We start from the raw sequence: 14,313 nt of genomic DNA on the forward strand, positions 1-14,313 counted from the left end.
TTTGATATACTCTCATCTTTAGACAAGAATTAATTTTCTATTAGCTACTATGAACAGATGTTCATATTCATATTCATTTAATTTTATTTTTTACTTTCCCTGCACTGAACCTGCATTCAGGCATTTTTCTCCCTTTGTTGGAGAACAGTATTTAGAAATTAAACTCCTAGTGCTAGGTTTGCTTATTGTTTTTAAAGTATAATTGTTCTGACACTCTTATAAGGGTAGAACTAGGAAGGTGTGTGTGTGTGAGAGAGAGAGAGCAAGAGATCGCCTTGCATATACATATATCTGCTATCTACATACCTATTAGCAACCATGAGCTATCTGTGATACCATTCCATCATACAGAGTTCATTGTAAATTTCCTCCTTTTCTCATTCCATACCCACATGGCATGGCAGACCTCTCCTGACCTGCCTGCTGCTCCACTCAGCAGTGTACTTTGTCAGTTGGCCTGTTCTGCTCCCCACTCTGTCTCTGGTGAATCCTCTCAGTGCCCCTGCACCTCTGGCCTGTACCCAGTTCTGTATGCATAGATAAATCTTAAAAAAAGAAAATATATATGAAATTATTTAGCCTTCTTATTTATTAAGACTTGTTTTGTAGTCTAACATATGATCTGTATTTAAGAATGTTCCATAGGTGCCTAAGATCCTACTGCTGTTGGGTGGAATGTTCTATGTATGTTAGGTCCATCTGGTTAAATTGTATTTCAGGCCTCACATTTCTTTATAGAGACTCTGTGTGGATGGTCTCTGCGTTGTTGAAACTGGGCTATTAAAGATCTCCCCTGTCATTATTGTATTACTATTTCTCTCTTAAAGACATGGGATCCAATTTCTTTTCTCCTCTAGTAGTAGCAATTCGATTTAGGTAATGTGGACATTTTCTTATTTACTCGATGTTAAGAGTCAACTGGTTTGAGGATTCTTTCAGAATATGTCTGTGGAAGGAGGTGAACTCGGAAAGCCTCCTGTGTTACATCTTGGACCTTAATCATATTTTGTTTTAAGAGAGATGCAGCTATAAAATAAGTCTTAGCTGCTTAGGTGGTGAATCTGTCTGTATGTAATTAAGAGAAAAACTATTATTTTTGGAACGGAAATGACGGTTTTTAAATTGAGTATGTTCCTCTTTTTCTTCAAGGAAATACAGTTCAAATCTCCCACTTTATACATAAAATCACTAAACTCTTTTTATATATGTAATAGTTTATTTGTACATCATTTTGTGCATTTTTCCATCTCATTTGCAATCCCCATGGGTTTCCCATCACCAAATCACCCATGTGCCCTCACCATAGTCCAGTGCTTTTCCCTACCCCCATTGTTTTTGATCTCATTCCACACTCCACCCCCACAAAATGTCTCTGGTGTATAGCTGTTCATCATTATCATTATTTTCTCACCTGTTCTGTTATATTCCTGCTATGAGTGAAACCATATGGTATATTAACTTTTCTTTCTGGCTTATTTCACTAAGCATGATCCCTTCCAGTTCCATCCGTGTTGCTGCAAATGGCATGTGTTTATCTTTTTGATTGCTGCGTAATATTCCACTGTGTATATGTACCACATCTTTTTTTTTTTTTTAAGATTTTTTTATTTTATTTGTACATACAGAACTGGGGTACAGGCCAGAGGCTCAGGGGCGGTGAGAGCCTTCACCAGAGACAGAGTGGGGAGCAGAACAGGCAGATCGACGAAGTACACTGCTGAGGGGAGCAGCCGGTGGGTCAGGAGAGGTCTGCCACGCCATGTGGTCACCTCTGGGGCAGGCAGGGATCAAACTCATGCGGAAGTGGCTTTAGCTTCTCAGTGCAGTGGTTTAATCCGCTGCGCCACCAGGGAGGGCCCTGTACCACATCTTTTTAACCCAGTCATCCATTTTGGGCATTTGGGCTGTTTCCATGCCTTTCCAATTGAAATCACTAAACATTTTAAAGTAATTGCTTGCTAGTCACCTGTTACTCGTTTTCTTAATTCCGTTGCTTTACATGCTTTTTCTTAGTTCTCTCATCTTTCTCAGTGTGATTCTGTGATTCATTTTGTTAATATTATTTTATTTATTAGATAATGCTTATTTTTGACAAATAAGTGTCTACTTTGGTGGTGTAATTTAAATACCAACTAGTCTTAGAAGATGGACCAGAGGCCTTCCCTGGTGGCGCAGCGGGTTAAAGCACAGCACTAAGAAGCTAAAGCCACTTCCACATGAGTTCAGTACCTGCCTGCCCTGGAGGTGACCCACATGGCGCGGCAGACCTCTCCTGACCGCCCGCTGCTCCCCTCAGCAGTGAACTTCGCAGATCTGCCTGTTCTGCTCCCCACTCTGTCTGTGGTGAACCCTGCACCTCTGCCCTTTACCCCAGTTCTGTGTGAGTAAATAAATAAATCTTTAAAAAAAAAAGAGAGAGAAGAAGGGAAGCATATAAAACCAACTTGGAGGAATTTGAGCTAAAAAAATAGTTTTAGTTGGTATATTGCTGTGAAATCAAAGTGGGAATATTGGGGAAATTTTCCAAAAGACATATAGTTTGTAGATTAACTTAAAGAATTAAAGTGTAAAATATACTTTGATTTTCCAGTACTTGTTTTTGTTAGAAATCTGTGTTCCCTATTTTATATGACTAGATTATTGCTGTTACGTTTATCATAAATACATTCTATCTTTTATGTGGCTGCCACTTTAGGAAGTAATGAGATCATTACATTATTGTAGTTCTTTGAAAGCTTTATGCCTGGTTATGTATAACCACTGTGCTTGTAATTCTTCTGGTTCATTCTTATATACAGCAAAAAGAAGTGAGAATTCAGTTAAGTTAGTACTATTCAACTTTGGTAGTCATGAGACATTTTGTATTTTCCTGGCTTGTAGTAAACCTAGTCTTAATATATATTATTAATATATAGAGCTTTGTAGAAGTGAAAAAGAACTATAACTAGTAATAATTTAACTAGTGTTAGATCAAACTAGATAGATTTGATTAACTAGTTGGTTATAAAGAATGACATTACTTTCCTGTCATATGCATTACTTAGGTTAACATAATTAACAACTGGGATTCGTCCTTTAAAGAATAGTTATCCTTAAAATATTACCTCTATGCAAATCAGTATTTTGTCGTGATGGTTTGTCGTGGCACATAGTGCTGAATCAAGTTTTTTTAATTGTTCTTTATGAGGATTTGCATTTCCAGCTCTTCCATTTATACTAATTCCCAAAATTGATTTGCCTGAGTAGTTTCATTAATCAAGGAGTACTTTCAAATGGCCTTCTTTGAAAACCTTAGAAAGATGAGTAATTAACAGGGTATGAAATGCTTTTGAAGTCAAATTGTTTTCAGTTGAAGGAAGATGTGTCAGTTTGTATTTTATTGAAACTAACTCTTAATAATAGATTACCATATAATTTTGGGAAAACTCTTGACAGATGTTCAAAGAATTGATACTGCTACAACTGTCACTGTGTGAACAAGTTTTGTCAGCATTCACATTACAAAAGCTTAGTTGTCTCATTCACTACCAATAATATTCTAGTAAGTAATGTAATATTCATCATTCTAGCAAATGTAATATTTAACATTCTTGAAGTAATGCAGTCTTAATGGATATGTGAAGTAATTGGAAGAGAAAGTTCTGTTTACTTCAATGTGAAATTTTGTTTTCAAATTCCCACTAAGATTTTACTTTTTATGTTTAATATTTATCTAAGTTATTACATGTTTATGTTGGATTGCTACAGTGTGTTCTCATGATTGTAATGATAACCTAACCCAGGGACATTTTAACATTTAGAGATTTACCACTAAGAGTTTTTTTTTTAAAGAATGATTCCCTTTATTGTAAGATGTTTTATTTATTTTGCATAGATAAACTAGGTGTTGGCCAGAGGTAGGGAGGTGAGAGAATTCACCAGAGACAGAATGGGAAGAACAGGCAGATCTACAAAAATACACTGCTGAAGGGAATAGTAGACAAAAAAATAGTGCCATATGGGTCAGCTTCCAGGCCAACCAAACTCAGCTCCCTGGCTGAGCTCAGACCTGGCAGTGGGCTGTTGCCGTGGTAGCACTGAGACTTAACCCCTAGGCTGCCAAAGAGGCCCTGACTACGAAAGTTTTTGTACTTAAAATTCCATTTGGCCCTCCCTGGTGGCCCAGCCGGTTAAAGCACAGCACTGAGAATCTAAAGCCGCTTCTGTATGAGTTCAATTCCCGCCTGCCCCGGAGGTGACCACATGGCGTGGCAGACCTCTCCTGACCCGCCCGCTGCTCGCTGCTCCCCTCAGCAGTGTACTTAGTGGATCTGCCTGTTCTGTTCCCCACTCTGTCTCTGGTGAAGCCCCTGAGCTGCCCCTGAGCCTCTGACCTGCACCCAGTTCTGTATGCACAAATAAATAAATCTTTAAAAAAAAATTAAAAAAAAGAGAGAAAAGAAAGAAACCTTTAAAAAAAATTCCATTTATATACCTATTTAAAAGATAGGAAATTTGCTAGGATGATCAGTAAATGGCTTTCAAACCTAAAAAATATGTTAGAATAGATGGTATAACATAACTAGAATGGAAATACAAGTTCACCAAAAAATCATAAAAAATTCCCAAGATTTAAGAAGAGCTTACTTGTGTACATGATAATAAATGTTATTCTATTTCATAGCTTTTAAATTCTATTACTACATTTAAAACAATTTCCATTTTAAAATCAAATAATTGCAATGCACCACACATTACATTATTTGTAATTCTTTAAATGTGCCCAGATCCTTTTGTCATAATTTAAAAGTGTGAAAGATGTCTTTCAGAAATTTTTGTAGTGGTAACAAGAGCAAAAATGATTCAACTGGTATATGTCACTTGTTTTACTACTTGATTGTGTGTTGGCTGGAATTATTTATTGCTCTTTTTTTATTGTTTTTGCATAGGAGACATTTTGTATTCATTAGGGTAGTAAGTAGTTTCAATTGTATCAGAACTGGTGAGATTAATTTTATCTTGATTACGTGTACTAATGTGAATTAAAATACTTTTTTTTTAAATTAGTTCTATTTTAAAAAATACATTTAATTTAGTTAAATGTATTGTGAAATGTCAAGATCAGAAAATCTTGTTAAGGACCATTTAAGGCTAGTTGGAATCAGAATTATTTTGTATAAATTAGTAACTTTAATTATGGGATATGAAATTTGGAACTTTGGGGGAGGGCTTAGCAATTTAAATACCCTCATTTGCCCCAGAGAATACACAGTCAAGTCACTTACACAAGCTAATACAGGTAGTTGACATCAGAACCATATTCAATCTGTCATTAAAACCTATTGATTTTATCTCTTAAATATCCTCTGAATTTCTGTATTTCCGTATTTCCAATCCCTTTAACCCTAGTTCAAGTTAGCCTGATCTTTCACTTGATAGTAATGTATCTGATTGGTTTCCCCATATCCTTCATTTACAAAGCACAGTCATCATAATTTTTACTCTGCTAGAAATCCTTCAACGAAGTTTCTTTGGTTGTAGCCTTTATCCCTAACTAACCTGACTCCTATTTGCTTGTCTAGCCTTAACTACCATCACTGTCTCTCATATTCCCTGGATTCCAGTCACACAGACCTCTTCAGTTTCTCAAATGTACCATGCCCTTTTCTTTCTACAGCATCTTGTTAATATTCTTGCTGTTCCTACTGCTTGGAGCGATTCTCCTATTCTGAAAAATGCCTTCTTCTCCTTCAGATTTTATCTAAAATGGTAATTTGTTGGCATGCCACTGAGGAGAAACATCCAGAGACCCCAAACTGTTAAGGGATGCATGCTCTAAAAGAATTCAGCAATCCACTCATACAAATGCAAAGGAATCACTCTTAATGTGAAAGAATTTGAATAGAATTGGTATACAAAGAAAGAAAGGTTTTAAAATAAAGTTTCCCAATAAAACTTCAAATGTTCCCCATTTCTTTCTGGACAAATGTCCAGCCAACCAGGCATGGCTAAAATCAGGGCCACTGAGGCCCTAAAGCTTGCCATAAGTCTAAGGTACCTTTGACAGGGAACTATAAAAGAGGGGTTAGGCAGGTTCCAGAAAACTGAGGCATAAGGAGAGACTCAGAATTAAAAATTCACTACACAGTCCATCTTGAAGTCAAGGCAACAGCTGTCATCATATCTGCCATGGACCAGGAACAGCCTCCCCACATGTCTCTTGCTCAAGTATCTCGTCCCAGTACTCCTCCCAAGTGTATATATATCTCCCTTCCACATGTCTCTCTTAATGTTCCTTCCAACTCCCTTCACATGTGTCCCTCCTCTATTTATCCACTTCTCTCTTTCCCAGCTACCTCCCATTCAGGAAATCTGAATCATGGCACCCTGGAGAGTGTGCAGGCCAACCAAGGTGGCTGCATGTAAGTGGAAGCAGGGGGAAATGGCGCCCTTCCAATGCTCTGCAAGTTCCTCCCCTTTTTATGGTGTTTCCTTTGTAACTGTTTCTTCAGACTCCATACCTTCCCTTCCCACAAGTCTGCAGACTACCTGGCTCCCACAGCTGTTTTTTTCCTTCAAAACCCATATTACAGTTTATACAGTTTTGTGATTGTTAAAGTGTTTTCCTTAGGTAAAGTGTAATCTCTGAGAGCAGAGTTTTTGTGTATTTTGCTTATCATTGTATTCCTAGTACCTGTTTCATTACTTAGAGCATGGGAGGACTCTATTGACTGAATGACTCTCTATTCCCATTTAGCTCTATTTCTACTACACCAATGATTTTAGAGTAGCATTTTTATGTTTGAAATCTTTTCTGCCATATGCTTTATATAGTTCACCCATCTGTTGATAAAGTAGCATTTGGGAAAAAAATAGAATTTCAAATTATTTATTCTGAATTTGTAAATCACACTTTTAAAAGAAACACCTTTTTTTCTTAAAATTTTTATTCATTAGTTCTCTCACTTATCAGTAGTTTTTGAGACAGAAGGCATAGAAACAGTTGCATATACGATATAATAAAAATATAAAAAACTAAAAAATATATATATATATATAAAACTAGTATCAAATCTAATTACCTTTCAGCAATTTCTTAACCTTGACACCAGTATCATTTTGAACAGAATAATTGTTCAGGAGAAGGAGAGAGAAGATGATGTGCTGAACACTGGGATGTAATGGCCACTATCCATCACACCAGTAATACCATTCCAGTTGTGACAACCAAAGATTTTTTTGCCAAATGCTAAATATTTCTGGGAAGGCACACTCATCCCTGTTTGGATCTGCTTCCTTAAAGGGATCATTTTAACTCGGTTTATACTCTTAAATCACAGACTTAGTTGAATTCTTTGAACCTCTTCCTCTTCAGTCAGTGCCTCATGTCCTGGAAAATACTATTTTAAATTACCATTTAATAAAATAATTCAGTCAGTGCCTCATGTCCTGGGAAATACTATTTTAAATTACCATTTAATAAAATAGTATCATTTAATAAAATACTATTTTAAATTATCATTTAATAAAATAATTCTATTTACCCTCCCCTTAAGAAACTTTGCACTGAGAATAGAATTCAAGCATCGTATGGCCTTCCTGTGTGTAAAGGACTTTGCCTATGTCCCTAACTTAATTTCCTATCACTACCAGCTGTTAGTCCCATTGTGATCTGCTTTCAGGTGCTCCCGTACCAGAGTTTCTCTCCTAAAAGCTGTTCCTTCTGTAAGAAACCATTTTGCCTGTATCTCTTATTCTTCAGGTTCAATTTTCAGATTAAATGTCATCTCCTAAGAAAAGGTCTTTTCTTAGTTTCTTTTTCTGCCAAAAAAGAGAGTCTTCATCCCAGTGACATACCCTCTATCTTTATACCCTGAGTGTTTGCACAACACTTTTCAGTTTGTACTTCTTTGTCTGGATTTCTTCCTTCTGTCTTACTTATTAGAATACAAATTATATAATAAAACCAGGAGCTACATTTACCTTGTTTATCATTTTTTTCTCCAGCATTTAACACTGAATCTAGTATCTAATAGACAAAAAAAATTCGTTGAATAAATAAATTAATCATTGTTTCTGTCATAAGGTTAAACTTGGAGCTAAACTTTTTTTATTAGAGAATCACTTCTCTTTTCCCCTCTACTAGCTTCTGCTGGCTTCTCTGTTGAGAGAACTTTCTTGCTGTTTCTTACATGGCTCTCCTCCAGTGTGCAATTGTGAGTTAATGGGGAGAGATGCAGAATTAGAGGGAGAGGTGTAGCTTTGATATCTGTTCCTCTTCTTAATATAATAGCAGATTTTTTGGAATAAGACATACCTTTATGACCTCAGTTAACTTTTATTACTCCCTCAAAGGTTCTGTCTCCAAAGGGTCATTAGGGATTTGAGATTCAATATGCCACTGTGGGGAAGGGGTGAGCAGGAGGCACAATTGAGCCTTGAACTATAACCAAATAACACATAGTAGTCACTTAGATAGTCTCTTTTTCGTAATGTGATAATACTGTGAGTTTCTAGAAACCTTATGCTGTTACCAGAGGGAGAAAAATTCTTATTTTATGTAGTTACTCTACACATGTATGGAATTGTTTGAAAAGAAACCTGCACTCCTGTGTGCATGTAGTACTATTTACAATACACAGGATATGGAAACAACTATAGTACCCTTTCCTTCCCACCAAAAAAAAGAAAAAAAAGATAGTAGATCAAGAAGATGTGGTATGTGTACACAGTTCAGTACTGCACAGCAATCAAAAAAGATATAATAAACTCATGCTGTTTGAGGCAAGATGGGTGGAGCTGAAAGGATAATTATTTCACTTAGTGAAATAAGCCAGAAGGACAAAGATAGGTCATTTATATGTGGAATATAGAAAAACCCATCAAAGGACCAGACAGAGACAAACTTTAAAATAAGCCTTGAAAACTAACCATAGGGCCCTCCCTGGTGGTACAACAGGTTAAGATGTAGCACTGCAAGCCAGCCACAGCCACTTCAGTATGAGTTCGATCCCCAGCTTTGGAGGTGACCCACATGGCACAACAGACGTCTCCTGCCTCGCCTGCTTCTTCCCCTGCACCTCTGGCCTATACCCCAGTTCTGTATGCAGAAATAAATCGTTAAAAAAGAAAACTGACCATAGAGCACCTGCTTCCCTGGCAGCACAGGGGTTAAAGATAGTGCTATCAAGCCATTGCCAGCTACTGCAACACAAGTTTAACCCCAGGCAAGGGAACTGACCCAAATGGTGCAGCAGATCTCTCCTCTCTCACCTACTGCTCCCCTCAGCAGTGTATTTCAGTAACTCTGCCTGTTCTGCTCCCAACTCTGTCTCTGGCAAATCCTCTTACCTCTGCCATACCTCCCATACACCTCAGTGCTTGCATGCATGCATGAGTGCATAAATCAATCAATCAAGCAATCTTTTTTTTTTTTAAGATTTATTTATTTGTGCATACAGAACTGGGGTACAGGCCAGAGACTCAGGGGCGGTGAGAGGCTTCACTGGAGACAGAGTGGGGAGCAGAACAGACAGATCAACGAAGTACACTGCTGAGGGGAGCAGCAGGCGGGTCAGGAGAGGTCTGCCACACCATGTGGTCACCTCCGGGGCAGGCGGGAATCAAACTCATGCGGAAGCGTCTTCAGATTCTCAGTGCTGTGCTTTAACCCACTGCACCACCAGGAAGGGCCAATCAAGCAATCTTTTTTAAAAAAGAAAAGAAAACTGACCATAGATTTAAGGCATCCAGACTGGAAAGAAGAGGGGGTAAAAATGGAAGAGGGGGTACAAAAGACTATGGTGTTGAGGATTGGATTCTTTGGAAGTAGGAGTGCTAAGGTGACTGTACCTGAGAGGGGGAAATGCACTGTTAAAACACTAACAAGAATGTAAAGCTGTATTTAAGTTTAACAAAAATATGTGAAAAATAACAAAAATGCACTTCTGATATCTGGGATATTGGGTGTACTTTGCTCGATCACTTTTTTTTTCCCTCCCATTTTTCTTATGGAATACCCTTTTAATGCTGATTTATAAAAACTTCTAAAAATATATTTTTGCATGTGAATCCTTTACTTTAAATGTTACAGATATGTTATCCTGGTCTGCTCCTTGTCTTTTAACTGTTTGTGGCATCTTGTGGAATGAATATTTTTCATCTGTAAGAATGTCAGGGGGCTTTATGGTGCAGTGTTTTTGGTGTAGTGTTCAGCAAGGTCTTCCCCATGTAGAGTTATTTAAATTTTTCCTAGCACTTTATAATATTGTTTGTTCCATTGGAGTTTATTTCAGTAGTGGCCATCTAAATGGCTCTGTTTGATGTGTTTTTCTAATTACATCAATTGTGTACCAATTTTGTACTTTTACCAATTGTGTACTTCTTATTACAATAGGTCTTGTACTCTAAGAGAATATTTGTCCTTTGCTTATTTTATACAGCTGTTCTGCTGTTTTTAGCTAATTTCCTTCATTTGTCTCTGCTATTTTTTTTCTTTTTTAAAAAATTTATTTATTTATACATACAAAAATGGGGTACAAGCCAGAGGTTCAGGCTGGTATGAGGTTTCACCAGAGACAGAGTAGGGAACAGAACAGGTAGATCGACAAAGTACACTGCTGAGGGGAGCAGCAGGTGGGTCAAGAAAGGTCTGCTGTGCCATATGGATCACCTCCAGGGCCGGGGATCGAACTCACACTGAAGTGGCTGCAGCTAGCTTGCAGTGCTGCATCCTTACTCGTTGCACCACCAGGGAGGGCCCTCTGCTATTACTTCTTAATGTTGCAGTATCTTTACTCTTTCCTGCTCTGTAACTATTAATATCTATAAAATAGAAAACGAGGTAACTACTGGTATTTTAGATAAAAGTCTCTCAAGTTGAGAAAATGAGTTCATGTGAAATTGAATCATGGCTAGAATTTTCAACTTCCATCTAGAATGTTCAACATCAATACATAAAATTTTATTTTTAATTTCTCAGTATTAGAGGGTTTTTTTTTAGTTTCTTGGTAATAAATGGTTGATGTTTCTGAATGTGAAGCCTATAAGCATGTAATTTTAAAATGTTTTTTTTTAAACTATGTTTTAGTCACTTTATTGAACAACTTTGTTTCCATCACTTTATGTTAGTAAGAGTTATCTTCAGGAAACACATATGATAAAATCCACTTTTTACTTTGACTTTTCTTTTGTAACAATACATAGAAAAAAAATAAAATTAAAAAAAAAAAAAAGATGAGTAGCATTTTCCTCTTATTTTAAATCAGCTATAGCTAGATGCTGTTTTAAGAGCAGCATATGTTACCGTGAGCTTCATTAATTCAAGGTCAGCTTTTAAAAGGGTTTTGACCTGCTTTATGCTTTGAAATTATAACTCTTAGTGGCTTTAGACAGGCTTTGCTTTTTCTATACCTATACCTTTTCTATAGCGTACATAAGGAGCTTAAGGTGGCCATCTTTTTTTTTTTTTTAACTGAAAAGTCAATAAAATCCTGTATTACCTGTTTAAAATAAAACAAGTGGAAAAGTAGATGTATACAAATAAAAGATTTTGCATCATTCTAATTTATTTTACATTTGTTGTTCAACATGCTTTTTAAATTTTTTTAAGCTTTTGTTTTACTTTGATGTCTCTCAGATACAATGAATTTTTGTGTGTGTTTTGCGTATTATTTAAGGAAATGTCATTTATCTTATTCCTGGGCAGGTAAACTTTTTAAGGATTTCTGGGATTGCACTAAGTTTAGGAACATCAAACATTTTTTCTTTTTCTAGTCATTTCAAATTTAGAGTTACCCAGAGATTCAGAAATAGAATAGTTACATATTATGATTATTCTGGAGTCTAGTCTGTTCTCACTTGGACGACAAACTTACTCTTTCAGGCTTTGGTTTCTGAAGCTACATATATTTGTACTTAAAGATTCAGTAAGTCAGTCTGTTGTATGACAAGATTCACAAGATGAAACTAGTCTACAGAGACATGTACTGATTGTATTTAAAATACACAGTATCTTTTAAATATCTAGTTTATGATTGCTCTTAAAAAGTTGGAAGATCTGACAACCTGGGCCCCACCATGTCAGCTAACTAGATGGACATGTGCTCTCCCATTTGTCTTATCCTGAAGGTGTCTGACTGCCTGGCAGCACACACACTTGCACACTCTCACGGGCTCAATTCACTTATGTTCCTACCTAGCAACTAAAGATTTGGAATGTCTACCTTATAACCACCGGTCTGTATCTCCTTCTCTGTTTCTGTTGTAGCTAAAATAAAAATAAGTAAAAATCAATTTAATATAGTTGGAACAGTCAATACATGTTTCCCCAGAGACATATAACAGATTCCATTCTTCATTTATTGTCTTTCTTCTTCCTTGACATTTTAATCTACAGTCTTGCTAAAACCTACTCACTGCAGTTCCTGGCACCTTGAGTCTTCCTTGATCACCTCTGTCTACTGTAGTGTCTTCTTTTTTGAAGTTTTAAAACCCTTAATAGTTTTATTCAATTATATAATGGTTGTATTGTTGTGAAGAGGACTTTCATTAGTTTTTTCTTAATATAACTCACAGCTTTTTTTTTTCTTCAGAAAAATACATATATTATTTTCACTTTGGACTCAAGTAATGACTTCAAATTTTATCTCCTCAGTTGGCTTTTGAATACTAACTTTAAATATTTTCCTTGCTTTCAGTGACAGATGAGGACACGGTAAAGAGGTATTTTGCCAAGTTTGAAGAAAAATTTTTCCAAACCTGTGAAAAGGAACTTGCCAAAATCAACACATTTTATTCAGGTGAGTAATTTTTTTGGTAGAACAAGTTCAATTTGGGAGAGATTCTACCATGTTGATGTTTAAACTTTTGATCAACATTTTAAAGTTGGAGCTTGTTTTCCCTGCTAAATTATTACACTTAAGGGATATTTTCTTTAGTTGAAGAAGGAAATGTATTTAGTATCTCAATATTTAAGCCTTTGAAGTTAAGAAAAATATTAAAAATCCCTATTTGTTTATTTATTAGTTCTAGTCATTTTAAATTTGGAGTTTTGTGTTTACTCCCCTATTCCCGCCATCTGTTTTTCCATCTTAATTCAAGGTTCTTGACTTCTCATTTTATTCCAGTTGATCTCTCCCATCCCAAATTCCTTTTCCATCAATTATTTTAACCACTGGCATTTGTACTTTTTGTTAACCCTTTGTACCTTAACCTCGTTGCTTTTAACTCTCTGTCTAGTGAATCAATCCAGTTTTTTCTTTTCTCCATATCTACCTGAGGGGTGTTTAGGACAGCTAGGAGAAAAATCATGTAGCAGCACAAATTTGAACTACTATGAATTTATTGCTACATTCTTAACTTTATTAGAAAAGCTGCCTATTTGTCCTAATTAGTGTCTTTTTTAATGTTCTAGAGTGCTTCTCTAAACTGTCATTTTCTTGAATTCTCTAATCCCACCATTTTCCCCATCATGCTTATTACCTTTTACTTGACCAATAAAAATAAGGACCTTTAGCAATTGACAAATGTAAATCCCGCAATTAGGAGGTAGGAAAATAAAAAGGAGCCAGTAATGTAGACAGAGGAGAGGACAGCCATGTAGCAGGAGGAGGAGATTAATGAGAAAGACATTTGCAGTCAAGAGTGTTCAGACTGAGAAAAAGCTGTTGGATGTAATCCAACACTGTCAATGGAAGGTATTCAAGGTCATGTTTGTTAGCATTTTTCTTTTACTATGCTTTTATGGGGGAAAGATCTTTGAGCCTATCTCTAAATAAATACTTTAGATCACAAAAAGTAGATAATGCACCTTGGTTTGCAAGGTGCAAAAATAGATATATTTTATATTATGATTAACAGCAAAAAGTACAAATGATGACCCATTAAACATGACAAGTATGTGTATTGAATGTGTTAATGCATCTATATATGCATACATGTAATATTTTAAATAAAGTATTGTAATGAAGTATTTTTTTTCTTTATAATAGTTTATTTTTACATCATTTTGTACTTTTTTTTTCATCTCAATTGTAATCCCCATGGGTTTCCCATCATTGAATCACCCGTGTACTCCATAGTCCTGTGTACTTCCCTCCCCGTTTTTGATCCCATTCCCCACTCCACCCCCACAAAATGTCTCTGGTATATGGCTGTATGGCTGTTCATTATTCTTACTATTTTCTCACCTGGTCCACTATACTCCTGCTATGAGCAAAACTATCCAGTATTTTTCTTTTCTTTCTGGCTTATCTCACTAAGCACGATCTTTTCCAGTTCCATCCAAGTTGCTGCAAAAGACATGTGTTTCTCTTTTTTGGTTGCTGAGTAATA

General features: G+C 36.2%; 1 protein-coding gene across 1 annotated transcript in view; it reads left to right on the forward strand.

The window, feature by feature from the left end:
- XPR1 (xenotropic and polytropic retrovirus receptor 1) overlaps nt 1-14,313 on the forward strand; it is a 135,543-nt gene that overhangs the window by 65,305 nt on the left and 55,925 nt on the right. The window contains exon 3 of the mRNA XM_004688536.2: nt 12,678-12,779. Within this exon, the coding sequence (XP_004688593.1) occupies nt 12,678-12,779 (102 nt within the window). The remainder of the gene's footprint in view (nt 1-12,677; nt 12,780-14,313) is intronic.

The sequence above is a fragment of the Condylura cristata genome, unplaced genomic scaffold (genome assembly GCF_000260355.1).
Source record: "Condylura cristata isolate star-nosed mole 26May11 unplaced genomic scaffold, ConCri1.0 scaffold00024, whole genome shotgun sequence".
Taxonomy (NCBI): Eukaryota; Metazoa; Chordata; class Mammalia; order Eulipotyphla; family Talpidae; genus Condylura; species Condylura cristata.